We start from the raw sequence: 26,192 nt of genomic DNA on the forward strand, positions 1-26,192 counted from the left end.
ACCGCAGTACCCGCATAGGAGCTTCTCCAGCGGTGGCGCACAGTCCACAGGGCCAACAATTCTTGCACGACTGCATAGGCTGAGGTCCAACACCTTCAGCGACCTCAGGTTGGTCAATGGGCTTATGTCAACAATTTCCTTGTTCCCGCTGAGGATCACCTCCTCGAGCGTAGTGAATGCTGATAGTGCCTTCACATCGGCATCCGTTACACTGCTATTCGTCAGGCGCAACACACGAAGTAACGGCAGCTCGGTTCCCCACTCGAACGTAGAACGAACACCCACATTGTCAAGACATAACTCCACCAATTTCTTGCAGTTTTTCAGTGAGATCTTGCTATGCACCGCCGAGCAATCCCCAAGCCGCAGCACCTTTAACGACACACAATCATGAAAATACTCGACAAGTCCATTGCCAACGATAAGGGAGGTTCCGGTAATAACCAATCGTCTGAGAATTGGCCACGTCAGTGTGTCAGTGAAGGCATTCATGTTGGGACAGTTCTCAATGGTGATGCTATCGAGAAACAGGGCATTCCCTAAGAATTTGGCATCCTGTAACATCGAGATATTCTTCATTACAATCTCACGCAGTTTCTCAAGGGACTCCACACCTTTCTCCCATTCGTTATCCAGCCGTGTACCATGCAGGATAAGCGTTTGGAGGCACGGGAATTTACCGATACACGACATGTTGGCTACAGCACCCGGCCCGATTTCCAACAGGTATAACCCTTGATTGCTGAGTAACTCGAGGTCCAGGCGTCCACAATACCGTCGGAGGCGCAATTCTCCCACATCGCCCTTTAGTGATGAGAGTTCTTTCAGATTAAACCCCGGGTCGTCGACAACAATCACGTCTGCGGGGTCATCACATTCAAGTGGTGCGTTCTTATCGCAGTTTATAACTGCCTTCCACGTGACTGGTCGTCTCCGATATTCATCATACTCTTCCCGCAGCTTTTCGTGTTCCGCTGCCACCATATGGACATGATTGCGCAGTTCTGCGACCTCCTTCCGCAGCTTCTCCACATCTTCATTGGTTACCATTTGTTCCTCACCTTCAGAGCGGCTTCGCTTCGCCATCGCGCCTCCCCCTTTGCCTTTTGTATTTTTGGTGAGGGAAAGAGTGTGGATTGTGTAAAAAGGTGGAAAGGACGATTTGAGTGACGTAAGAAAGGAAGGGTTGCGGAAGAAGTGGAGCTGCACACCCAGCGACTTTGGACAATACAAACGGGTGTAACACTGTGCTGAGAATGCTTTCACCTCCTCTCTGCTTAACTGTCCCCATGCATTTGGCTGTGAGCACCAGATATCCCTTCGGATGCTGAGAATGGCCTCTGAGGAACTGTGCACCACTTCTTGGCAAGCGTAAATTCCACCGGAAGTTATTTAGTGGTTGCGTAAAAATAGGATTGGCGAATGTTTCCGTAGATTGATGCTTTGTTCCCCAGATATTTCTCTAGTATAAAGTATGTTGAGCACTTACAAATTCGTACGTTATGTCGAAACTTTCTCATATTTGGTAATTCAGGAGCTTTTAAAAAAAAATCTCATTTACCAGCACTGTTTGCTTTTTGCTGAGAAGGCAAATAACCGCAAAAAATTCTACGCAGACCACATGAGCTTTGGTGGGGCGTAATTTGTACATGTAAAGCGTGTACATGGAGTTTGCAGTTGTTAAACACATGCACTGGAAAGCCTCAAACAATAGGAGCAGCAGTAACAAGTAGACGTGCTTGTAATGATGGATGAAAAAGATGTGCTTGTAGCGGAGTATTGCCGCCCAGTAAAGCAAGTACCGCCCAAAGATTAATGACCCCCCTTCCCCGAAGATACCGGTGTCGTTACCGCCAAGCGAACCAGTTAAAGCAAAAACAAAAAAAACACAAAAAAGCGAAGTAAGGCGTACATGCTTACGCTTGTAAAGGGATATAATACATAAAAAATGTAAAAAAGAAGTATGGTAAGTTAAAGGAGGCGGGGGGAGGGGGGAGGGAAAGGAACAAAGGACCGGGTAAATCGTTGTCGTAACAGCTTCTTGTGGTAACTGAGGGCAGGATAACTCAAGAAAAGCAACCTTTTAAAAACTCATCGGGGTATCTCTGCATTACACTCCGACACTGCCGGGCCGTGTTCGCCGGAACTTTGGCTGCGACAGGCGCTCCGACAAGCAGCGCTGCGCCTCTACGGCTTTGGGCCCGTGCGGTATCTCTCGGATTAGGACATACGGCCTGCCTTGCTCGTCCAGCTTTACCTCCTCTAAAACCACTACGGAGGTTGACGATGTGTCCTCATTCCTTTTCCCCTCCTGTGATATTGTCCGCCTTATACTCCGGCGGCGCAGTAGAGGGGAATCTCCTGTATCCTGCCGCCCTGAACAGCTAAACGCTCGTGTTGGCTGCCACGTTGATTTTCTTCTCGCCGACGTGGACGAAAGCTCCCTTAGTAGCAGCCTTGTCACATCTGCCGTGCGACGGGTGCCACTGCATGAGCTTACACTCATACTGCGCGCAGGATCCGCTCTTTTCGATGGCGTTGGACCCGTTCGATCCCGCCGCCGGTCGTGGGCAGCGCTGAAGTTGGAAGCATGTGGTGCCCGAACATTCCTAACCGGAGTATTGGACCCGGCGCTTGATGAGCTGCGAGGCCTAAACGCCCAGCGGAGGTCTACTACGGGAATGGCAACGCCGCCCACATTTCGCTCGGTGGTGGCTGCTGAGGGATCACTGCCTTCCGGCCCGGTCTTTCTAGAGGTTCCTGTCGGCGCGTCATCCATCCACGAGGCTGAGGTGGACAGAGAGCCGGGCACGCGACCACTAATACGCTCATCGCTCACATGGAGCTTTTCAGCACATTGTCTACGCGAGCGTTGCGATTCTTCCTTACTAGGTGACCCGCAAGTTTCCCGTTGTGTCTCGAAAACTGACGGCTTGCACGGAGAAACGTTTGTGGAAAGTTTCTTGTCGGGGGGCACTGTGGAAGATATGCATCCATCTGCGTCGATGACCCTCGCTGTTGCCTTCAGGTTACGGTCTCGTTTCAAACCGTCAGCATCTGATGGGGCTGCAGCCATGCCGGCTGGTGTTCTGCGTCTCTCCGCGCTACTATGACCACTCTCAGCTGCACGGGTTCCCCTTCCCTTGCGTGTCGAGTCCCGTGTCTCATCTTTGGGCTCGGCAGATAGTCTCCGTTCTTGCATTTGGCTCGCCTTTCGCTGGCTCAGATTTTTATGCAGGTCAGCTGCACCGTCGCCGCGGGCGTGGCTACGTCTACGTGCCATATGGCTGCACCTGTGCGTGCAGGTTGAGCGGCAACAGCAACAACTGGGTGAGCGGTCGAATGTGTGTGACGCGCGACGTGGGCGGTCTGCCCGGCCCGAATCGCTGGAGCGACACCGGTCGCTCGTGTAGTTGTCTCTGGCGCTCATTGAGCGCGAGGACCTCCTTCTTCCACCACTGACGTACCCCATCGAAGACGGAGGAGGAGCACCGGGCAACAGGAAGTCCAAACAACCCCTGCCGTGCCTCCACGGGGACCTCCTTTCTTCCCCTTCGTGCATGTACCCGGTGCAACGGCCGCCGTGGAGTGCTCGCCTGGTCGGCGTCCTCGTGCATGTTAAGCGAGAGGACTTGTGCCTACGCGATTCTTCCATCTCTTGCTTAAGCAGAAAGTACAACTTGTACACGTCTGTTGCACGGAATATAGAGGATGGCGAAGAGGAATGACCGTTATTGGAGGCACCGCGGCTACGCCCATGCGCTTTAGTCCTACGTTGCCCCCTGTCGGTGTAACCATGCGTGTGGCCTGGCTGATGCCCACCATGCTTGTGTGGCGAAGTTCCCCCCTTGTCACATTTATCTCCCGAATATGATTCCACGGATGCATCGCTGTCGGTGTCACTGTCTTCTTCCTCTTCCCTCTCGTCTTCGCTGCTGTCGGGTTGCGGTGGCCTCCGTTTCCTATTCTGCCCTACACGGGGATCAACCAATTTGGAAGCTGAAGGCTTACGCCGTGGCGAAGGTTTCTTCACAGGACTCGAAGTGTCCTTTTCCCTTTCCTTAGTACGACCGCGACTGTGACGATCGTTGGCTCCTACTGGCGTGACTCTTTTGCCCGAGCTGGACGGACTGCGATTTGGTTCCCTGCAGTTCGTTGCCGTGCTCTTCACTTCCCGTAGGACCTCCTCACCTCGTTCGGACGCTATTTCACCGTGGTGGGAACGTGGGGGATGCGTGGACCGCTTATCCTCTCCCCGCGTGCCGCCGTGTTCTCGCTCATCTGTGGCATGTTTTCTATTCGGTTCGGGACTCTTGGCCTTCTGAATTTCTCGGATTACCCTTCCCGCCCCCGCTCTAGAGGTGTTGACAGTGGGTGGCACATCATTACTTACTGTCTCTTTCTTTTGAAAAGAAGTTACACCACTTCCCGTTGTGGATGCCCCTGTGCCAACACCACTTTTAACCACGGGCTGGGGTGGTGTTGGAGTTGCTTTGGGGGTGACGGCAGGGGAGGGGATGCGTTCCTTAGTAGGCTGAGTTTCTTCGTGCCTCGTTTTCATTGGGGCGGTGCCCTTTACTGGCGCCGCATGATTTGCGAAAGGTGCGGGGGTTTCCAAACTTTTGGCCTCAGCTGGAGCTTCTTTGACAACAGGTTCAACATTATCAGCACGTCTCGGTGCCTGCGTTGCGCTACTTTCCTGATTTCGACCAGTCATACCGCGGCGATCGTCTGACTTTTTTACTTTCTCCGTGGTCGTCGGGATCTCTACTGTTGCCCGCTTCTTGGCCTTCGCGTCTACCTCCTCGGAGTCCGAATCTGAATCGGAGTTACGGGGGCGGGGCACCGGCATGGACATGATGGGTTTCAGCTGCGCGTTGCGGTTGCGCTGATTACCAATACCAACAGCACTGAGTCCGTCACTGCTGCTGCTGTCATCATCTAAAGCCCTTGTTGTAGATAAAGAGGCTGTCGCTCCCTCATCCTTCTGCCTCCTTTTGTTCGTTTGGTTTTTCTCGTGAGAGGCGGACTGGATCTCCCGGGAGGAAACGGGGTTGGATCTTCGTTTCCCACTGGAACAAGGTGTGTCGGCTGCCGGCAGTGTCCTGCTCTGCGTCATGTCAGCAGTATGACGCAAAGGCGATGCCCCACCCGTGCCACCGCTTCCACTTTGCATGACCCTTTGCCTAAAGGGTGTTGCATTAGCAGATTGAGAGTGTTTCGTAGGATCGACATAACTTGTTCCTGGTGTGGCGTTCGCCAGCATGTTTGAGCGGAACCGTTGCTCGGGGTCCGCTACAGGCTGTTGTAGCATCGTGTTGTGATTTCGTGCCGCCGGCGCTGATGCCTCTTCTTGTTGCTGCTGTTGTTCCGCATTCCCCTTTTTGTTTCCCTTCTTGAACACATTAAATATCCCCTTCACGGATCCCCATACTCCCTTTGAACTTGACTTCTTTGAAGCGGATGATTCTGTTGGAGCAGACTCCTGCTCCACTTTGTCTTCGGTGGTATTTGTGGTGGATGGGGGTGGTGCAACGGGACCGTGAGCAGCGGATCCCTGCTGGGGTTGTAAAGGCATAGTTTGACGCTGGTTGTTTATGTAAGGGTACAAATGCGTGTTCTGGTGCAGTGGAGGCTGCGAAGCAGGAATCATACCACCTGGGTGCATCAAAATGCCGCTCCTGGAAAGAGGTGCCGGAGCCCCCGGGTTGTAAGGTTGGACCTGAGACGGGTCCTGCCTGAAAGTCATTGGTCGCATTTGGGGTTGACAGAAGCGTGGGTCCATTCCCTCAGCAACTCTAAGTGGGGATTGCTGACTAACGAGCCTTGGGTCTCCTCGCGACAAGTGCCGTACGTTTGGGGCCATTCCCCCGGGACCAACTAACATATAATTCCCTGGCGGTGGTTGCCCTGGTGGTGCCTGACCAGCGGCCAACCCACCCCGCGGTTGCGCATTCGCTGTTCCATACCCGTGCTGCATCTGCACGGGCACACTTCCTGGGGGAGCGGAGCCCAACATGTCGGTAAGTGACAGCTCCTTATCCTTTTCCGCCTTCTTTTTTCCCATTAAGGAGGCGGCGGAAGAAACCGGAAGAAAATCGCCCTAAAAGGATTCCCGGCTCTTCCGAGCTCCTCGTATTCCTGGCTTGCACTTCGTATATATTTGTATAAATCTATATCTCTCAGTATAAACAATTATGTATATGTGTGTCTATCTATAGTTTACTTTCCTTCTCTGCCTCAGCCTTTCCCCTGGCTGCAGAAGGCTCGAAACAGGTTTACTTCATATGTATGTTTGCAGTGAAGGGTAAAGTGGGAAGAGGGTTAATGTAGAAATGGAAAGGAGGGTGTTTGACTGAACGCCAAACTACTTTCCACGCACACCTCTAAGTAGCAGAGGAGGAGGGTGTGCAAAAACAAACACACACACACGCAGAAAAAGGAAGCGGGAAATGGGCCGATACGGTCATTTTTTTTTTTCAAAATTAACTTGCTTATTGCTTCTTAGTTTGTAACTAAAGAAGGTGTCTGGGGCGGGGATGGCAACATATAGCCACTCGAATTGTGCAAAGGTTGGCGCGGGGGCGCCTTCTTACGCTATACACTTCATTTTTACCTCCTTCATTTTCGAAGAATTCTGTGCGTAAGGTACAACAAATATCAACATTCAGTTTCTATCGAAACCAACTCAACGTATGCCTGATAAAAAAAAAAAATCTATGCGTTCTAACCCCCATACAAATGTCAAAACAAAAAAAAAACACACGTACGGGGCCATGTTTCTATGGCACATATATGATAGAAGAACAAAGAAAGCCATTGCTGTCTGCGTCACCCCATTCCACTCCCTCTTTTTCTCCACTCAGCAGCATGCCCTGTGGCGCGGGGGAATGATATCTGCTGCGTAAAGATTCTACATTCCTTTCCCTTTCCTCCCTTTCGGCGGCCGCATCAGCTGTTCGGTCGTGACACGTCGTGGAGTGTGTTTGCTCCCACCCTCACCAGACAATTGCCGTTTTGTAAGCGGCACCTGGACCGGCCATCTTGTACCATATCCCATCTCCCAATGGAGTACTACGTGACGTCTCGCCATATGCTTCCCCACTCTCTGACGCTTAAAACGGCGCCACGTATCGGCATGCGTGCGTCATGTGCCACACTTTGGACATTTGTTCGCGACCGCTCAAGCAGCACGCATAGATTTGGGGAATCTGAAAGCCGGACCACCGTGGGTCTCGGTAGGGTACGGGTGGTAATATTCACCGGGACCCACGCCATTGCCTGCTTCAAACTCAGCGAAGCGATCGGCAGAAGCGAATGTGAAGGCAAGTACGGTGGGTCTTGCGTCAACGGGGTGGTGATATTCACCGGGACCGGGTGCGTCCTCCTGAGCAGATTCCAGCGTCATAGAGCGTGGCCCCCTGCCGAAGGTAAATGCGGGGCCGGGTTTTAAGACGACTGGGCCACCTGTTAGATATGCCCCCGGTCCTGGAACATCTTCTGCTCTGCACTGCACCTCCCGCTCCGCTGCCCCAAACGGTACGGCCTTTTGGTTTAGTGTGGAAGGGATAACGTACGCTGCAGGCCCGGGTGTTGCGTTCACCCGCGCTTCAAATACGGCTGTCGAATCAACGGTGGGCAATGGACCGAAGGAAACTGCACGAGTTGTTTCGGTAGGTCGTGGACAATAGGCACCGGGGCCAGGGACATCTTCCGTTTGGCGGCCATCGCCGTACGTTGGTTTCCCTTTCAGAGTGAAGGCGGGACCTGAATGGCATTGCTGCATGTATCGATCCGTGTCGTAACTTCCGGGCCCAGGTAAACCATCACTGTTCTCGGCAGCGCCCGATGGCTTCCCCTTCACCGTAAAAGCTGGTCCCGGTTTAAACTGTTCTGCGTAACTGCTTACGTTGTAGCTTCCGGGACCGGGGACGTCGGCGTCGACCCCGTCGCTGGTCACTTGTTTTCCTTTGAGCGTGAAGGCAGGGCCCGACTGAAATTGTTCCGTATAGCGGCTAACGTCGTAGCTACCGGGTCCAGGTACATCGGCACTACCTTCAACTTGGGATGCTTTTCCTTTCAAAGTAAAGGCTGGGCCCGCCTGACACAGTTCCATGTAGCGATTGATATCGTAACTGCCAGGTCCCGGAGCATCAATACCATTCTCACCATTATACGTGGCCTTGCCCTTTAGGGTAAACGACGGCCCTGCGTGGTGTTGTTCGAGGTAACGATTCGGATCGTAGCTCCCCGGACCTGGAGCGTCAGCTTCGTTGTCATTTTGCGCTGCTTTTCCCTTCAAAGTAAATGAAACCCCCGACTGACACTGCTTCAAATATCGATTCACATCGTAGCTTCCCGGCCCAGGAACGTCGCCATCGGCACTGTTACTGTTAAACGCATCCCTCCCTCGGAGAGTGAAGGCAGGACCCGCTTGACACCGCTCCAAGTACTGACTGGCATCATAGCTTCCAGGACCAGGGATATCAGGCCCCTTCTGCCCAGTGTCGCTTGGTTTCCCCCTTAACGTGAATGAAGGACCTGCCTGACACAGTTCCATACAGCGATTGATATCATAACTCCCAGGTCCCGGAGCATCAATACCATTCTCGCCATTATACGTGGCCTTGCCCTTTAGGGTAAACGACGGCCCTGCGTGGTGTTGTTCGAGGTAACGATTCGGATCGTAGCTCCCCGGACCTGGAACGTCAGCTTCGCTGTCATTGCCATTACACGCACCTTTTCCTCGAAGTGTGAACGCGGGTCCTGACTGAAACTGCTCCAAGTATCGGTTCGCATCATAACTACCGGGGCCGGGAATGCCAGCACTGTTTTCGTCAACGCAGGTTGGTTTTCCCTTCAACGAGAAGGCGGGGCCCATTTGGCACCTTTCCAAGTAGCTACTCACGTCATAGCTTCCGGGACCGGGGACGTCAGCATCATGTCCGCCGACGGGGGCTGCTTTCCCTCTCAATGAGACCGACGGGCCGGCTTGGCATTGTTCGAGATAGCGATTTGGGTCGTAGCTTCCCGGACCAGGAACATCACCATTGCCACTGCTGCCGTTAAATGTACCTTTCCCTCGAAGAGTAAACGCACGACCCGCCCTACTTTCATCTATGTAGCGACTTGCATCGTAGCTCCCAGGACCAGGAAGGTCACCACCGTTTTCATTCTGTCCTGGTTTACTTTTAAGAGTGAATGCGGGCCCAGCTTGATATGCGTTCAGGTAACGGTTCGTATCGTAGCTACCGGGCCCTGGTACATCGGCATCTACCGTGGGGGCTTTCATGCGCTCTTCAGCACCAAAGGAATAGGTGTTGCCCGCTGTGGTGTTCCAGGTAGAGGGGATATCATAATCACCAGGTCCAGGACGCGATGAAGCATCATTCAGCTCTGCCGGCGAATGGCGCGGTGCCTGTGGGAACGACACACCATCCTTCGTACCTCTGGCCTCTGCGGGACTGTACGACGCCGGACCTGGACTCTCTCCCACTGCGCCACCGCTGAGTCCAGGGAAGCGCTCGCTCGTGAAACGCATCGCTACGCCACCGTCCACAATACTCCCAAGCCCTCCACTGCTGACCTCGTAGTGACCTGGTCCTGGCTGTTCTCTGAGATCGTTATTGTTGGCACCAACCCCTGTGGCAACACGGGGCGCTCGACCAATAAAGGGCCCTGAGGTCCGTTGCGCCGATTGAATGCTGTATGCACCGGGCCCAGGTCCTTCGGTTTGGGCAACTTGGCCATCTGGGAACCGTGCAGCCTTAACAAATGAAGTGGCCCCGCTCCCACCATCGACCGCAGGAAATGCGGGCTGCACCGAGTACGTGCCAGGGCCTGGAAGTTCGGCTTTTTGCATATCAACCGCCATGCGATCCTGGGCAGCAGCCCGTCCGATGGAATACGCTATCCCCTCACGGTTTTCCACCCTTAGGTCGTAAGAACCTGGCCCTGGGGCATCTTCAATGCCACCCGTGTTTGCTACGTCCCTTTGTGCGGTGCCAAAAATAACGGAAGGTGTATCCGTCGGCAGCGCAGGGTTGTAGTGTCCAGGTCCCGGATGGTTTTGTCCACTGAGGTTGTTCAAACCTCCGCTTGTTTGGCGCGGCCCAATGCCAAAGAGAGCTGCTGTTGCCGTTAGTGAGGGTTCTTGTGGGCTATATGTTCCTGGTCCGGGCCCATCCGTTCCTAGAGTGAGCGAAGCGTTTCTTCCTCCCATGGGGAAAGAGTATGCTTGGGAAGAGTCCCATTGCGGATGGTGGGGCATGTACTGCCCGGGTCCAGGGGCTTCGTCCTCCCCTCTCTCGGTTGCAAAGCGAGGACCTATGGGAAAGGCGGAAACAACGGCTCGGCGATGAGATAAATCTTCCCCAGTGTAGTCGTACTGCCCAGGCCCAGGGACGTCGCTTCCCTCAAGACTGGGCGCCTCCCGGGTAGCTGTGGGGAAGCGATAGACAGGTGCCGTCGGTGACGTTGCACGCGACGTCCCAACATTATACGTTCCTGGTCCCGGCCCTTCCTCATGGTTCAAAGAGCCCAAGGCACGTGGTTCGACACCGAACCGTGTGCCTGTAGCTGTGAGTGTGGGGATGGTGACATCGTAGGCTCCGGGGCCGGGTGTGGTTCCATCGTTCTCGGTAGCATCCTGTGGCATGCGAGGTTCCACTCCAAAAGAGTAGGCTGCTCCACCTACCTTGGTGCTTAGGTCCTCCGGATGATATTGGCCAGGCCCGGGAAGAAGTGCGTGTTCTCGTTCCTTCAGATCGAGGACACGTGGCCCCCTGCTGAACACAGGAACACCAGCAGCCGCTGTGAGGGTTCCACGATCTTCTATTGAATAGTACCCAGGTCCCGGAGTGACGTCGTTGTCACCACCTGCAGCAGCCCCCGCAACATTGTCGAACCGGGGTGCTGTTGTGAAGGAGACCGGACCGACTGGTGACGCGCCTCCAGTGGTCGGGTCTAACGAATACGCTCCGGGTCCCGGGATGCTCCAACTGTCTTCATGAGACTGTAGACGAGGTGCCATGCCAATTATGGCGGAGCGCGCACAAGAGGCCTTGCTATCGTGGGGATTGTAGTGACCCGGACCAACCGCCAACTCGCCGTGCCGCTCCTCCTGTATTCGTCCATCCGCGGCGCTACCGAACGTGGTGTGAAAGGTGTGCGGGACGGGAAGGATAACTTCGTATGATCCTGGACCGACACCGGGTCGCATAAGCGCTTCACGCTCTTCTGGTGATGTCGGGTGTTGCGGCGACGAACCAAAGACTACACCTGGGATCGTGCGTCCATGTGGGTCTTTTGGAGCATACGCCCCTGGACCAGGGACAGCCTCTGCGGGATCAGCCCGTTGGGACGGTTTGCCACAAGATATGCCGAAGTTCACGACATTAGTTGGGGTTGGGCTCTGCCGAGTGTCATATGCTCCAGGACCCGGTACCTCATTAAGTGTATCGGCAGCAAACCTGGGACCGGCGCTCCACACTGCCCCCGATGCGGGACCTTTAGGCACTTGGGGATCGTATGAACCTGGTCCAATCCCGTCGTTGCCATCGTGGTTCCCCACGGAGTGGTCGATGCTTAAAAGGCGTGGCTCTGTGCCAAACACTGCCGCCCCCCTGTACTCCGGAGGTCTCTCTATTGTGTAGGCCCCTGGTCCTGGGACATCTTGACGATCTTTTTCCCCACCGCTAGTCTGAAACCTTGCAGCTTCACCAATCACGACGGCCCGGGTGTTCGGCATCGGATCTTGTGGATCGTATTCTCCGGGTCCGGGAACTGACACACTGGGTTCTGGGCCGTCAAGTTTCTGACCGATTGAAAAAGACGGGCTATTCTTCGGCATGGCGATCTCGTACGCACCCGGGCCTGGTTTTTTTGCGGCTTCATCCTCGTTGAATGGTAATTCTCGTGGGGCACTTCCGAAGAAAGCGGCACGGCCCCTCGTTCCCACATCCCCACAATCAGCATCGTAGTGTCCTGGTCCGGGGGTGGCCACCACACCGGCAGCTCCTTCAGCACCCGGTTCGCTACTCTCCGCAAATCGCGGTGCGGTGGCGTTTAATAGAGGCGACACGACCCGTGGCTCCTGTACAGTGGTAAGTGCTGTGTAAGTGCCTGGCCCCGGCACATCAGCACAGCAGTCGAAGCCAAGCGTTGATACTCGTTGTGCGGTACCCATGATGGCAGACCGCACGGGACTGGTCTGTCTCTCTGTCTCGTAAGTTCCCGGTCCGGGGAGCGTCTCAGCAACTTTCGTCCCTTCGTGCAGCACACGCGGCGCTGTAGGGAATAAGGGCGCAGAGGAATGCGAATGTTTTAGCTCATATGTGGAAACACTGTACTCACCAGGTCCTGGGGTAGGATGGGGCTCGAGAGGTGCCGAGGGCGACTCCGACACAAGCCACCGTGGACCGGTAGACATTTGTGGCAATTCGTAGTGGCCGGGACCAGGCGTTGTATCCACCCGCTCTGCTGGTCGGCGTCCCATAAGGTAGGCTGGACCACTTTCCCTCCTGACGGGTTCATATGCCCCAGGTCCAGGTACTTCATGAGGGGAAGTGCGCTCCTTGCTCCACGGAGATCCACCACGTCTTACGTTCGTTATCACGGCACTGCGACCACTGACGGCTGTGCACCTGTCGCTTGGCACAGAAGCGGTATCGTACGTGCCTGGACCTGGTACGTTCGCTGGTTCAGAAGGTGGTGAAGAAGTGAGTGGCACTCGTCCATAACGTAGTAACTTCGCACGACCAAATGAGAAAGCAGGAGGGCTCCTCCGCCGCGCGTCGGAGAGTGTCGCGGCTTCTGGGTGATATTCGCCAGGTCCTGGTATGAGCACCGCCTCCTTTGTGGGAAGTATAGAAAGCTGACGACGACTACTCGATAGGGTGCGGGCACTTTTCTTTGATGAGGTTTCTGTCATACTCTTTTCCTTGACGTCGTACGCTCCGGGCCCGGGAAAATTATTGACAGCATGCAACTTTCGTTCTGCCCGTCCAATTAGCACCCCCCCAGTGGCCGTTTTCCCGGGGGACAATGCAGACGTACCTAATTCACCAGACACATCGTACGCCCCAGGACCCGGTGACACCCCCGCCGAGGCACCATCAACTCGTTTTGTTGGTTTCAAGTATGAAGGCACGCTGCCATGTACGTCTGAGTCTCCCACTGCCCGCTGACCGCTTCGGACTTCCTCCTCACTTCTGCCGCGCCTTCGTTGACTGGAGCGGTGCTTCGGATGTGTATTAGTGTCAGATGTGTCTACAGCGAAAATAGTGCACCGAGGTGAAATTCCGAATACGGCACCCCGATTGGAGAGCCGTCCTACAAGCCGCGGCGAAACCACCGAGGGAGATTTCTGAAAACTATCATGTGCCTTTGCCGCACCGCTTTTTTTGTTGCTATTTTTCTTTGTGCTGCTGCCGCAAGGTTGAGCAGCCTCACTGCCGGAGTTGCTGCGGCTGCTGGTGTGATCGTCATTGTCCCCCTCTGTACACACTGTTCTCAGTGACTGACAAGGGCAGTCGGACGCGTGAGCCGCGGGATTCTTCGGTGCGTCGATATCAGGCATTTGCTTCCAATAACACTGACAGAGTATTTCCATTTGTCTCTTGAGTAGCTCATTCTTCTCCGCCTTCTGTTCCACCACCTCAACCCCCGTGTGATGTGGACCGCTTGTGTGACTTTTCTTACTATGCCCAGCTTCAGCACCCCGTCCGCGGTAGCAGTCCCCACTGTCGTTATTGTTGTCATCCGCAATGAAGTACGATCCGGGCCCTGGTGACGTATCTTTTCGTATCGGTTCAGACATCCCCTTCCGACCACTTCCGAATGTAGATGGGGGGAAGCAATGCTGTGAACTTCTAGTGACCGTAGCAGCATTAACCACCCGACCAGTCGGAGTGCTATAAGGTATCTTCACTTTCTCCGCTGATGCCTCATGAGGCCGACGGCACTTTGTAGCAGCCAACTGGGAGTTGTGACGACGAACGTGCTGGCATCCGGAAGAAGCCTTGGGGCCCATGGACGTGCACTCGTGAGCACACGAGCACCCACATTGAGATGCGCAAGTCTCTGCAGCTTCGTCAGGCTCCTTCGTCTCCGTTGCTGGAAGTGCGCATCTTGTCTCTGGTTTTGGTGGTGCCGCTGATGCGCAAGAGGACGCAGCCTGCGTACCTCGCTGCTTGAAGTGGTGAGCTGCCCCGCGCGTGGGAGCCCCTTTTCTGGCTGCAGCCGCTTCCTTCTCCATTATCATATCGACGGAGGCCAAAATACTCGCGTACATAACATCTACTTGCGCTTGGACATCGTTCACATCGACATCATTCTCCTTCACTAGCGACAACTTACTGTACGTATCCATACAAATGTCCCTGCGTGATAGTGTGAATTATTGAAAAAGATAAAGGCAACAATGTAGCAATCAGTGGTTTTAGGGGAAACGGTACTTGCACGCGCAGCGACGCACGGAAGGTGGTGGGGACAAACAAACAAGTGCCGCCCCTACAATAATGGTAATAATAACGATAATAATAGCGGTAATATAGGGGGTAATAACAGATTCCAAGAAAACGTACGCTCAACATTCAGAAGGTGCTTTGGTCTGCAAGCAGTAACTCACCGTGGATTAATACACACGGTTTCATACTAGAAACTCAAGAAAAGCACCTGCACTTGCACATGCATGAAAAATAGAAATAAAAAAAAATTAAAGTAATTTGAGAAAATAAGCAACCGTAACCGTAAATAATGAAACTACTGCACCGCCTCAAATAATTCATTCGTACCGAACCCTCCTAAGAGGAAAAAAGAAAACGTACGACGCAAACACATCCCTCTCAGAACCATTCCTTCCCTGCGTTAATCCGCGTCGTTTCCCCTCCTTTTCCCCACTTCTGCTTGCTTCACAGTCCGTATATACGGGACTTGCGCGGGGCGTCTATCATGAAGGAAAAATCAACTCTTCGTGACTCTCCAGGCTTAAGAACAACTTCGATGTTCACCTCTCCTTCCGTCTCGAAGCCCCGTCTCTTTTCCTCGTCGTCAACTGCGTAATTTGCAGGCTCAATGAGCTGCACGACAAGCTCTTTGTCATCCGACTTGGGTATGTGTTCCCGCAACGTTAGCGTCACAGTCTCCATCGGCTTTTTGTTTGTGAGCGTAGTGGTGTAGGAGTACGTGACGCGACTCCTTCCGTTGGATCCGGGGAGACTGAATCCGAGAAATTTATCAGCATCATCGTGCTTTTTGGTGAGGAAATCCCTGCGAACCTCGATGCTGGGGTCCACGCCAAAGTAAATTCTCAGCTTCTCCCCGGGTGGGGTGCGTTCAAGCATGGAATTGGCGACAAAATCACCATCGAGCTGCACAGATGCTTTACCGGCAAGTATCAGTAACGCACCCTCACTGTCGTTTGTCCCTTCGTTCGTGCACGTTGCCGTAGCATAAGCAGCTTCCGATACACCGGGTACAGTAACATAATTCACCTCCGCCTCCCAGCGGCGGGTGGCGATGGGGACTCGAAGCTCCGTCTGTGCGTCCACGGCAGATCGAGTCAAGGCCCGGATTGAGTAGCGACCCGGCAATGTGAAGTTCATCACACCTCCGGGTCCATCTTCGTTGCCAGCCACATTCCAAGGTTCATCCGGTAGCTCTTGCTCGTCATCGCTACCGTCGCTGCTTTCACCCGAAGCGTCACCGAAGGGCCCAGCGGGTTTGCCCTCCTTAGCATTACCAGTACTGGAGGTGCCACACGAATTTACTCCGGAGACTTCTAGCCGCCATGGTTTAAGTTTGGCCCCCCTTCCGGCATGACGCCGTGGTGCCGCTGAAGAAAGTGTAAGGGCCACATCATCGAAGTCCTCCACGCCGCCAGAGACAACAGCATTGTACTGAAGTGTTACCTCACGTTTTTGGCTGTCTAGGGCAACTTCATACTCACACCGCCAGGAGGCATCGTGTGAAATATACAACACAAACACCGTCGACTCTAATATCCTTTCCATTGTTCTCACCACAATACAGCAAAAGCGATGACGACCCGCGGGAGCCGATGACTCTCTCGTACTTGTTGCCTCCACGTCTGGTATATCTAACCACCGCAGAGCAGTGTTGCGTTCTCCCTCAACTTCAAAGATACGGCGGTTCATTAGTTCGATTTGACGTTCAATATCCATCTCCTCCTTCTCCAGCTGCGTGTCCTCACTCTGCAGCCGCCGCTTCTCTTTGAGGTACTGTCGTGTCCGTTCCTCCACGCCGTCAATCTGCATCTTCCAAAAATCTGTCACCAGGGCGTCAGCGAGTTCATCGGTGAGGGGGCCGCACGCGCGGTCGAATAAATTCGTGGCTATATCTACCCCGTGGTTCAGTTCCTCCTGCTGAAGTTTGTTCACAGCCCGTTTCCTTACCACCCGCTCTAACTTCGCCTCCATGGTACGGAGATCCTTTTTCACATTCAGCGCATCCTCGGCAACACCTTCGTGGCTGCCGTCCGTGGCGGGATCCTCTTCAATGTTCTCGAAGAACACCCCACAGACGAGAACGCGCTCGCTAGTGTACGCATCGAAGCGAACCTGCACCGAGTCTTGATCAAATGACGGGGGCATAGCGAAGTAAATGTGCACCTCCCTTCCCTCCACTTCTTCTTCTTCCAAGTCTTCCTTGTTTTTTTCATTAACCAGGCGCCGTTGTGGTTCTACAACTCCACTGGGGTAACTTCCTGCATCTGTTTCCACCTTGACACTACTATTACTACTGTCCCTGGTATTGGCAGTGACGTCACGAACACTCATTTGGTCCACAACGTCCGTGGAAGCAACCGGGGTATTCGCTGGCGTGCGGGGAGAAGTGTTTATGGTGTCGTCGAATGGCAGCTTTATCTTCGCGTAGCGCCGTACATGTGCCTGTCCCTTGTACATCGTGACTGCGTCCACCTTGGAGGCCGTGCGAATAATATCCGCACTCCAGTTGCCATTACCACTTGGCAGGGATGACATTTGTATGGAATGACGACACGGGATAATATCAAAAATAACGGACGATATTACGCGTATATGTTTGTTTGCATCCTAATAACGTTTTCCGTTTATTAACGGGTTTGCAAACGGTGACCGGTAAGTGGTGGGGAAAGGAGAAATGCAAAAGAAAAAAGAAGCGATTGTGGTAAAAAACTCACACACACCAAATGTATACACAAACGTATATATACGCGGTGTGTGTGTGTGTGTGTGGGGAATGCACAGGGAAGTGCTTGTATATTTTTCGGTTACAGGGAATCACTACGGGTCCTGCGCCGCATCTTCGCCTTGCATATCTCCCCTTTCTTTCTTTCTTTCTCCCTCTCTTGATATGCACATGCTACCGATATCACTGACTGAATCAAGTGAGAGCTCCCCTAATCCCGGGAAGATTTCCTCCCTTTTGTGGGTAACGCGTTCACGCATCATCCTAACCTCAAACCTTCCAACACGGTTATATTTGCAGGCAGTATGATCTCCATCGGTTCCTCACAAGCCGTGATCTGCATTATTCTCCCGTTCACACACCTCCTCGCTTTTGCCACAAAGACTGCTGTTTCGTTACTGCATTCAATAGTTACCGCCTCACGACATCATTCCAATAACCAACACCTTACCGTCCAATTGCGGTTGCTGCCCTTTCGAACCTCTTCGTGTATGTGGAGGCGCATGAACACTTCCCCCCTAACAACAACAGAACAACAAAGACAGCACACATGTACACGTTTGTGTCTCACGCACGTGCGCTCTCCACCACATCACATATCTACCAAGTTATGCATACAAGTTTGTATTCGCGCTTGCGGCAAGACATACAGGCCAGGCGGGCAAGGGGGAGGGGAGCTACAGTACTGTGTGATTTTACGCTACGAAAACATGGAATTGGCTGACCATTAACTTGCAAAAACAGAGAAAAAACGAATGCAACCGAACGCATAAGGCGCAAGAGACCGAGCATGCTGCAGACGGCATAAAAATAAATCACATCCAGTACACTAGGCAAAAAAGACATACAATACACGAACCAATTCACTGACTGCCACAATGACACTTTCACTCCAATGTACACCCAGAAACGTAATTCTCCCTTTCCATTCGTTCTTCCCCTATCTAGCTCCCTATTTGTTTTTCTATGAAAATGTTCATGTATGAGTTTTTTCTATCGTTATCGCAATTGTGCATAGAACGACGGTGCAGCAACATAACTTTGCTATTGTTCGTGAGAGGCGGGCACCGCCGAAGTTACGACTTCACCGCCCCTCGACGCAGTTCCCCTTAGAGCCGTCTCTGCAGGAGTTTCATACAGCGATTTCTTCTCTAACCGTACGAGTAACTGACTGCTCTTCACACCAGTTAGAAGTTCTAACAACCACAGCTCCGAAGGTGTGGACCGACAAGCGGAGCATGAGGGCCGCATTTTGGTCGAAAGGTCAGCGAGGACTTCTCGCAACTCTTCATCGTTCATCACTTCACTGGGGAACTGCTGTCCGGCGAGGTAGAAGTGCTTCTTGAAGTGCTCCCATGAAAAATTCTCTTCCGAACTACAGGGCAACTTGGGTGGATTGTTTAAGTGATTAAACGCGTTATCTAAAGCCTTGAGACTGTTCATAAACTCCGGAATGTTTTTTGGTGGGGGCAGCCGCGGGGGTGTCGCCGACCGCGAACCACAGGTCGCACGCTCCTCGTCAGCCATTTTTTTCACTGGAGTGCGGTTACCGGTTTCCGATCCATCGCCTTCCGCGTGTTGTTGCTGTTGTACAGGAGTGTGTTTCAGTGACCTTTGCTGGGAGGTTTGATCTAATTGATATTGCTGTAGTTGCTGCATGGGGGCTGCTTGCTGCCTTGCTCCACCGCTAGTGCCCTTACTGGAAGAGTTATTACACACCCTTCCAATGTTTTGTTGCCCTCTTTTTGTATTCTTTAAATACTCTCGCCGCTTCTCTGCTAGCTGCACGTAGGAGCCACCACCAGATCGAACGACATTGCTTTCTTTGTTCACCTGACTCGCGCCATCCGTGTCTTTCTTTGGCCCAATCGACCACTTTGGTCGAGGCTTTCTTCGGCCCACCGGTGGTGCCTGCCCACTTCCATTGCCACCTTTGCTATCGCCTGGTTCACCGTCTCTCCGGCAGTTGCATTGTTTATTACCGGTGCAATTGCAGTATGGCCACAGTGATATGGATTGAGGGGAGAAAGCACCGGAAGGGTCAGTGTTCGCATCCTCCGTTTGTCCTGCGCCGGCCGCCCGCCATGTCCGATCCCTTTCGTCGTGCGTTTCACTTTCGCTCGCTGGCTTCTGTCGTTCTTTGAGTGTTTCATCTGTTACATCATCTCCGACAAGAGTGTCAGACACATCACGTCGAGCATCTCCCGAGTTTTTCCCTTCGTCATACGCGGCCTGTGCTGACGGTTGGGGAAGCACGCCTGTCGCGAATGAGTCCTGCTCCTCGTTGGGGATTGTGGAGAAGCAATCTGTTTCCGTATCATCCACGCCACCATCGTCATTTCCCTTTAAACCAATATCCCTTTCGGACCGCAAGGACCCCCTTTCTTGGGCTCGGGTGGTTGCACCCCGCTCGGCAATTTTGTTTACGGTGACTTTGCCAATATTCTTTTCCGCTTCCTTTGTAATTCCATCTGGTTTCATCCCATCATGTTTAGAATGCGATACCTTCGGTTCACCTTCGCGATCTTTCCCGTTGCTGTTGGCTGTGGTGCCTTCGTTATCTGAGTGTTCACCTCCGCATTTCCGCCCCTGGGGGGTTGTTTCATCGTGGTCGTGCTTCAGCGAACAGCCGGCTTTGCCATTCTTCCCCCCTTCTCCTTCTGCTACCGCTGCATTCAAGGCAACGGCTCTCTCTGCCTTTTCACTGGCTGCGATGGGGGCGCCACCGCCCGCAGTCCTTAGTGCTTTTGAATTATTCTTTCCCACGACATTGCGGGTGCCGCAACATGAAAACAAGCCCTTTATACGTTTGAAAAATCCTCCTTTTTTCTTTCCTTTGGCCGTCTGCTTCACTTGCTTAGCTTCCGGTGCCGCACGGGCGGCTGAGGGATGCACCGGAATAGCAGGTTGGTCACAGACTTGCTCGGGATTCACCGCTCCTGCTTCTTCTGGTTGTGGAAACGATGCATCGCATTTCTTTTCTCTTTTAAGCTGCGCATCCGCCCCTTTTTCTGCTGGTGCCGATGCAAGTCCTTCCACGCTTGCCTTGGGGGGCGGGCTCGTACTAGCAGTCATTGCATTATTACCGTTACTGTGAACCTGTTGTTCAGCATTATTGTTTCCACTCCTGTTACTATTGGCAACGCTAAGGCTATTGTTTCCCCTTTCAATATCCCTGTGCTTCGCATTGCCTGAGGGAATGGGGAGGAAGCGGGGAGACCGGGCGGGGTTCAGCACGTTTACCTTATCGGCTATCATGGAGTGGTTATGCGGACGAGAGATCCCAGCCAAATCGGTATCACTTTCCGTCTCATATTCCCTACCATCACCTCTTTTCAGTTCCCCAGAACTCTCCCTCTTAAGATCCTTCACAACCTTCACCTCCTCGCCCCTGAGGCGTTCTCCTGTTCCTTCGGGGTCATCAACATCGGTCATTTGCTCCACCGTTTCAGCTGTCACCCAACTCATACTTTGCTCTTCATTTTGATCACTGGCTGGTATTTCTAGACCGACGCTTCGCTGCAGCATCAGTCGCACATCTTGTTCCATCTCTTCGCTGGTCGCATCGCCTGAGCTACTCGAACGAGGGACAGATAGAGCCGATACACAAGGCCTATACAGAGCACCTCCAGCTGCCATCACGTCGTCGCTAGTGTTGCATGCTACCGCATTCGTATTGGCCGCTGGGTTAGGGACCTCGCGAAGGCTGTGACATTCTTCCTCCTCGGCTGCTTCATTCCCCTCAGTGTCCACCTCAAAGAATATAGACGAACTGGTGCTCATTCGAAGAGATGAGTGACGGGTTTAGAGACTAAGGGCACAGCAAGTTTTCAGGCCACAAATCCCTTCTCTTCGCCTACACTGCGAAATGATTTATTGAGGGGTCTTGCGACTGCACTCCACCTACACAGATAGCCCTGTGACTTCCTCCTTATATATATATATATATGTATTTTAGTACGCGTGCGTGTCGTATTACTCTGCTGCTGCCTTCCTCTCTTCGTGTAGTTGATGATTAAAACTACTATGTTCCTGTTGCCGTTGGCCCTACAGGGTCGTTACTTGCTTAAGCCCCTAGTTACTCGCTCACTTCCTACTTCTGGTGCCCTCCTCACTTTTCTGTTTCTCTTTCTAGGGACTCGCACCGTACCGCTTATGGCAAAAACAAAACAAAACAATCCCAAGGGAATCGAGGAAATAAACGTACAGGAGAGTAGGTAGTATGTGTGCGTCATTGGAAATGAAGCTACAAACGTGTGATCACCACAAATACTTCACCAAGAGCGGCTGTGGTGATTGGAGAGGATTTTTGCTGCATACAAAATGTTTGCACGTCTGATTATGGTCACGACGTAGTAGTCACGGAAAACGATGTTAATTGCCACCCCCGTAGGCTTTACTCCCCCATGCAACAGGGGCGCGGGTGTCGTGCCGGTGACTCGTAACAAACTTGACACGCGGATTCAGTCGATATACGTGCGACTAGTAAAGCTCATGCGGGAGATGATTCACTATGCAATTTATACCACTGTACTGATGCATGTATTACCGCGGTTACTATTCAGCTCCCCGTAGTCGCCTTTGCGGCCGCACTCAGTCAGTAGCAAAGATATGCAGGTAACACACTCTCCGCATGTGGGTTTGAAATCCCGCTTTTCCCTTTGCAAGATCCAACCATCAGAAGCGATTCCATCGGACGAGACTTCCCGTGCTAAATCTCGGGCTCCGCACGGGCGGTTTTCCCTGCTCATCTGCTTTCTTATACCCCACACTGATAATAACGGGCACGGTGTAGCGCTCCGGCAAGCCCACAACCTCCCTAACTTTCGCTTCATCGAAACCTTCAAGAATTGCCGTATCCAATCCAGCAGCTGTGGCGGCGTAAATAAATGTTGTGGCGGGGATCATTGCCTGCTTCCACGCGTAACCTTGCATTGTTGTGGGCACTGACAGCAATGGCGTCCCGGTGGCGTTGCTATACCAGGAGGAGATGCATGACTTTGCCTTTGCCATTGACCCAAACGGACCCCCGTGGAGATGATAGTACACCAACCGCAAATATGCAGCACCGTAGAGTGGATGATAGTAACCACTGTTGAGACCTAGTTCCAGTGCTGCAGGGGCCCTCCACTCGGGCTCCATGTCACCAGCAAACACTACAGTGACAGGGGCTTCACGGGGTTGCGGCTGGTCGAGCGCTGCATGCGATAAAGCACCCCGTTGCGATGTCTCATGTACGACAATGGCAACCCATGGCTGCAGGTTGAAAGCGGTGGGTGCCCGCGTAGTGGCCTCCAGCAGGCGCGCGATAAGAGTGTGGTCGACGGGACGTGAGCTGTCGAACCGCTTGCTGGAGTGACGTCTTTCCACAACACGTATAAATGCATCAAGTGACTTGCGCGATGCCTTTGAATAATATGTGGGTGGGATCCTATCTGGTTCCCTCGGCACCTCCTGTGCGGTGGCGGCGGTGCTGGACCTCAGGAAAGTGAAAAACCGGGATATGCCCGAGCCCCACGTCTCGTAGGGTGAGGTGCTATTCTGTGAGTTAGTGGCAGACAAGGCGGCACCTGCATTCCACTTCCAGTATGAACGGAGGGATTTTATGACGCCCTGCCAACGGCAGCGGCTCACGTTCATCTCGAGAGGGGACAAAGCCTCTCTCCTATGCTACCTCCTTTTTCCTTCCTTTTAGTGGTTCTATTCTTTCTTGATGATTATCGTAGAGCGTACAAAGCAGCAAGAGCGGGGGTAAGAAGGAAAGGTCCAACGGGTCGCATCGCAACTTCAGCTGCTGATATATGAATCCCGTGTAACACACCAGCACGCTTGAAATAATGGAAAATGCGCAGGGGAACGGAAGTGTCCGATAACAAGCAACGTTATCGCTATAATCAAAGTACGAATGAAGGGGTGAGACGGCAAAAAGGATACACAGGGATAGCGACACGTGATTCCCCCCCCCAAAAAAAAAGAAAAGGGAAAACACCGAAAATATCGTAACATCTACCTTTGGCTCCTTATTAATCCCTTTTCTCTTTTTGTACACTGCGTACTTTCACCTCGGCGCAATTTTTGCGCTCACCCCTGTACACTGTTGTCCCTTCCTCAAAAACAGCAAAAGAGAAACAACGCGTCAATAAATGCCCCCACGTTTCAATAAAGTGGGAATAAGGTGAGGTTAACGTACATACACATGACAATACATTACAGACATTTACATTCTTCATAAACGCCCTGTATTCAACGGCACATTGATGAGTCAACAAAAAGACTCCAACTGCGGTACAGGTCCTTACGCGACAGCCATAAAGGAATGCAACGAACACCACAAGTAACACACCACCACTGACCTCTAAAAAAGGGGGGGGGAAGGGGAAGGAATGTAACACAAGCAAGGAAAAAACTCGTGCTTGTGATGCAGTAGACAATGCGTGAGAAGCGACTCTGGGGGGAGGGAACGGAAAGGGTGGGGAATGCTAAGAGACAAACAACAGTATATTACAACCGTTTTCTCAACCAATAAAGGCAATGGCACTCACAACGACGATTGGCTGAAACAACCTGAAGTCTATTCGTCGCTGCAGCTTACTCCTTGAGGCCCCGGGCTAACATAGGATGCTGTCCAGAGAAGAAGACGACCGATCTCCTGTCCGGTTTGGGCCGTCCGTAGAAACCAATGGATTCACAGCGGTGGCTCGTGGCTTTGCAGCCCTCGTACACTGTTCGACCGGAGGGACCGCTGCCAGCATATCCACCAGCTGATGGCGTTGCGCAGTCCCTCCCGCTGTGTGGCCTAATCGTGGCTCTCGATGTGTGTGACCACTCTGGCCCACTTCCCTTCTTCTCCTTGAGGGGCAACCGTCCAGGGCGTCCACGGGAAACACTGCTTTTACCAGTGGTAAGCCGGCACGGTTCCATTTCGTAGCCTGCTTCGTTTGTGAGTTGTTCATGCTTGCAGTGGTAGTGCAACACATTGGCATAAGGGACGATATCAGCTCGAGCGTCACACCAGCAAGCGCGCAGGCGGCATGGCGGCCCAGTAACAGTCTTCCACATGGTCTTCGAACGGGGGGCCTCGCTGAGCGGCGCGAGAACGAGGCGATCAAAACCATTCGTTAACTCCTTCCTAGGTAGTACACTACTCTTGCTGTTCGCTGTGGTTCGTCCCGTTTCTTCCATTCGATGCTCCCCACTGGCTGGGCTTTTGTCTCTTCTTGCCTCCGTGTTGGAGAGCATGGAATGAGACGCCGATGAGCCACCTTCCACTGGACTTAACAGCAATCCTGGAAAGAAGGTGGCACTTTGTCGCTTGCGCTCTGCATAAGGGGGCATCGGCCGGAGACAACTCAGAGGTGCTGCTACGGGGGCGACAGAACCGTTTCTTGAGGCGTCCTTACCGCGCAGTGGGGGACGAAAGAAACCAAACCCTCCGTCTCTGTTGCCCGCTCCCGTTTCGATTTCCTCTTGCTTCTCTTCTCCTTCTGTCCCCTGCTCCCGTTCTCCATCTTCATCTCGATCTTCCTCTTCTTGTGGTCCCTGTGTCCCATTGTCACTCTTACTCTTGTCAGCACTGTCACATTCCTCCTGGTGTGATAAATCCGTTGCTTCCCCTCCGCATGTATCACACGACGCATCGCGGTAGCGCCGTGCAACCTCTAGCATCTCGTCGGTGGTTTTTGCCTCTTGATAAGCCCTCTCCCGTTCCTCCCGCAGCTCATCTACATAACGAGCACACCGCGGCTTCAGTATAGCCTCCACTTCTTGCACAAGGTCGGTTGGAAAAGGTGGGCGGCCGGCTAGGTCATGGCACAGCATTTCATTGCGAAGCAACGCGCGCGCGTGGCCGGCCGGATCCTCGGCCTTATCTGGCACCGCTTCCACTGGCTTCAATTCTTTGAGTCGGGCGAAGGTATTCATGTCATACGGCCCATCAAACATAACTACGGCAAGTTGCCTGTTAACACGTAGAACGTCAATCAGCTGTTGCAAGAATCCGCCAGTAAGGTAATTGCAATCCAGGTTGAGCTGGCGGAGGCGAGTGTTCACACGAAGGCCACGAAGCAGCGGCTCCACATCATCATCGTAGAGCTCATTGTTGTACAGCGACAGGGCGCGAAGGGGTGGGTCCGTCTCAAGGAACTCTGCAAGTCGCTCGCAACCCACCCGACCAGCGCGGTTCCCAGCAAAGTTCAGAGACAACAGGTTAGGAGGAAGAAAACCACCGGGGAAACCATTGTCATCATGCGCGCCGTTATGTGGGGCTTTCCCGAGGAGCGCCTCAATAGAGACGTGTGTGAGGGCGTTGTAGGAAATGTTAAGCGAACGCAAACCCGGGCTATTGGCAAGCGTCTGCAGTACCGCTTCGTGCCCAGAGATAAGTCCCGCATCGCCCATATAATGATTGGGAATGTGGACCTCTTCTAATGGCTTTGCAGTGGTATCGGTAAGGAAGCTTGGGGGAAGGAAACGCAAACTTCCCCTGTACACACCACTCCCCAGCAGCGTGCACGACCCCTTGCTAACCGGTCGACATTTTGTTTCTTCCCATTGCGTTGGTGTGCCACTGTTCGCTACGGTTGGAAGGGACCCTTGAAATTTTGCCGCTCCCTGTGAAGACCGTAGCTCAGAGCAGGATTGAAGCTTTCTCAAAGTAGCAAGTAGCTCCTCATAATTTGTGCATACAAACACATGCTCTTCACCTACCTTGCCCAGTAATTCACGGCTCTGTCCAATACCCATCTTCCACTAAAACCTCGCTGAATGTTGATGTGAGCGTGTGTGCTACGTTGGGATAAAGAGACTGTGAACTAATTGAATTTTCTTCCTGTTTCTCCTCACAGGCACCTTACAGTGTCTTTGTGGGAAAGAATTCTCTCTGGCTCCTTCACAGCTTCCCTCCACTTGGCGGGTGGTTGATAAGCCGAAGTATGTTTGTTGGTCACCGTGACCAACTTGTACTACCTTAATCACCCGCGAGACGAAAACACGCCAAAAAATAT

General features: G+C 53.0%; 8 protein-coding genes across 8 annotated transcripts; 1 reads left to right on the plus strand and 7 right to left on the minus strand.

Annotated features, from left to right (window-relative positions):
* TbgDal_VII8470 (leucine-rich repeat protein (LRRP), putative,(fragment)) lies at positions 1 to 1,086 on the minus strand (the record flags this gene model as incomplete). The annotated part of the gene is made up of 1 exon (XM_011776972.1): positions 1 to 1,086. A coding segment is annotated over one exon (1,086 nt), but the record flags the coding sequence as incomplete, so codon positions are not given.
* A 1,024-nt stretch (positions 1,087 to 2,110) lies between these two features.
* Positions 2,111 to 6,067, minus strand: TbgDal_VII8480 (hypothetical protein, conserved; the record flags this gene model as incomplete). The annotated part of the gene is made up of 1 exon (XM_011776973.1): positions 2,111 to 6,067. One exon carries the CDS (start codon positions 6,065 to 6,067, stop codon positions 2,111 to 2,113), a length of 3,957 nt encoding a protein of 1,318 aa, XP_011775275.1.
* A 1,116-nt stretch (positions 6,068 to 7,183) lies between these two features.
* Positions 7,184 to 14,371, minus strand: TbgDal_VII8490 (hypothetical protein, conserved; the record flags this gene model as incomplete). Its single annotated transcript, XM_011776974.1, has 1 exon — positions 7,184 to 14,371. The coding sequence occupies one exon, from the start codon at positions 14,369 to 14,371 to the stop codon at positions 7,184 to 7,186; it is 7,188 nt and encodes a 2,395-aa protein (XP_011775276.1).
* Positions 14,372 to 14,912: 541 nt separating this feature from the next.
* Positions 14,913 to 17,003, minus strand: TbgDal_VII8500 (hypothetical protein, conserved; the record flags this gene model as incomplete). Its single annotated transcript, XM_011776975.1, has 1 exon — positions 14,913 to 17,003. The coding sequence occupies one exon, from the start codon at positions 17,001 to 17,003 to the stop codon at positions 14,913 to 14,915; it is 2,091 nt and encodes a 696-aa protein (XP_011775277.1).
* Positions 17,004 to 17,495: 492 nt separating this feature from the next.
* TbgDal_VII8510 (hypothetical protein, unlikely) lies at positions 17,496 to 17,921 on the plus strand (the record flags this gene model as incomplete). Its single annotated transcript, XM_011776976.1, has 1 exon — positions 17,496 to 17,921. The coding sequence occupies one exon, from the start codon at positions 17,496 to 17,498 to the stop codon at positions 17,919 to 17,921; it is 426 nt and encodes a 141-aa protein (XP_011775278.1).
* Positions 17,922 to 18,234: 313 nt separating this feature from the next.
* TbgDal_VII8520 (hypothetical protein, conserved) lies at positions 18,235 to 20,973 on the minus strand (the record flags this gene model as incomplete). Its single annotated transcript, XM_011776977.1, has 1 exon — positions 18,235 to 20,973. The coding sequence occupies one exon, from the start codon at positions 20,971 to 20,973 to the stop codon at positions 18,235 to 18,237; it is 2,739 nt and encodes a 912-aa protein (XP_011775279.1).
* An 894-nt stretch (positions 20,974 to 21,867) lies between these two features.
* Positions 21,868 to 22,830, minus strand: TbgDal_VII8530 (NADH dehydrogenase, putative; the record flags this gene model as incomplete). The annotated part of the gene is made up of 1 exon (XM_011776978.1): positions 21,868 to 22,830. One exon carries the CDS (start codon positions 22,828 to 22,830, stop codon positions 21,868 to 21,870), a length of 963 nt encoding a protein of 320 aa, XP_011775280.1.
* A 948-nt stretch (positions 22,831 to 23,778) lies between these two features.
* TbgDal_VII8540 (hypothetical protein, conserved) lies at positions 23,779 to 25,932 on the minus strand (the record flags this gene model as incomplete). Its single annotated transcript, XM_011776979.1, has 1 exon — positions 23,779 to 25,932. The coding sequence occupies one exon, from the start codon at positions 25,930 to 25,932 to the stop codon at positions 23,779 to 23,781; it is 2,154 nt and encodes a 717-aa protein (XP_011775281.1).
* Positions 25,933 to 26,192: the final 260 nt, after the last annotated feature.

Source organism: Trypanosoma brucei, chromosome 7, assembly GCF_000210295.1.
Source record: "Trypanosoma brucei gambiense DAL972 chromosome 7, complete sequence".
Lineage (NCBI taxonomy): Eukaryota > Euglenozoa > Kinetoplastea > Trypanosomatida > Trypanosomatidae > Trypanosoma > Trypanosoma brucei.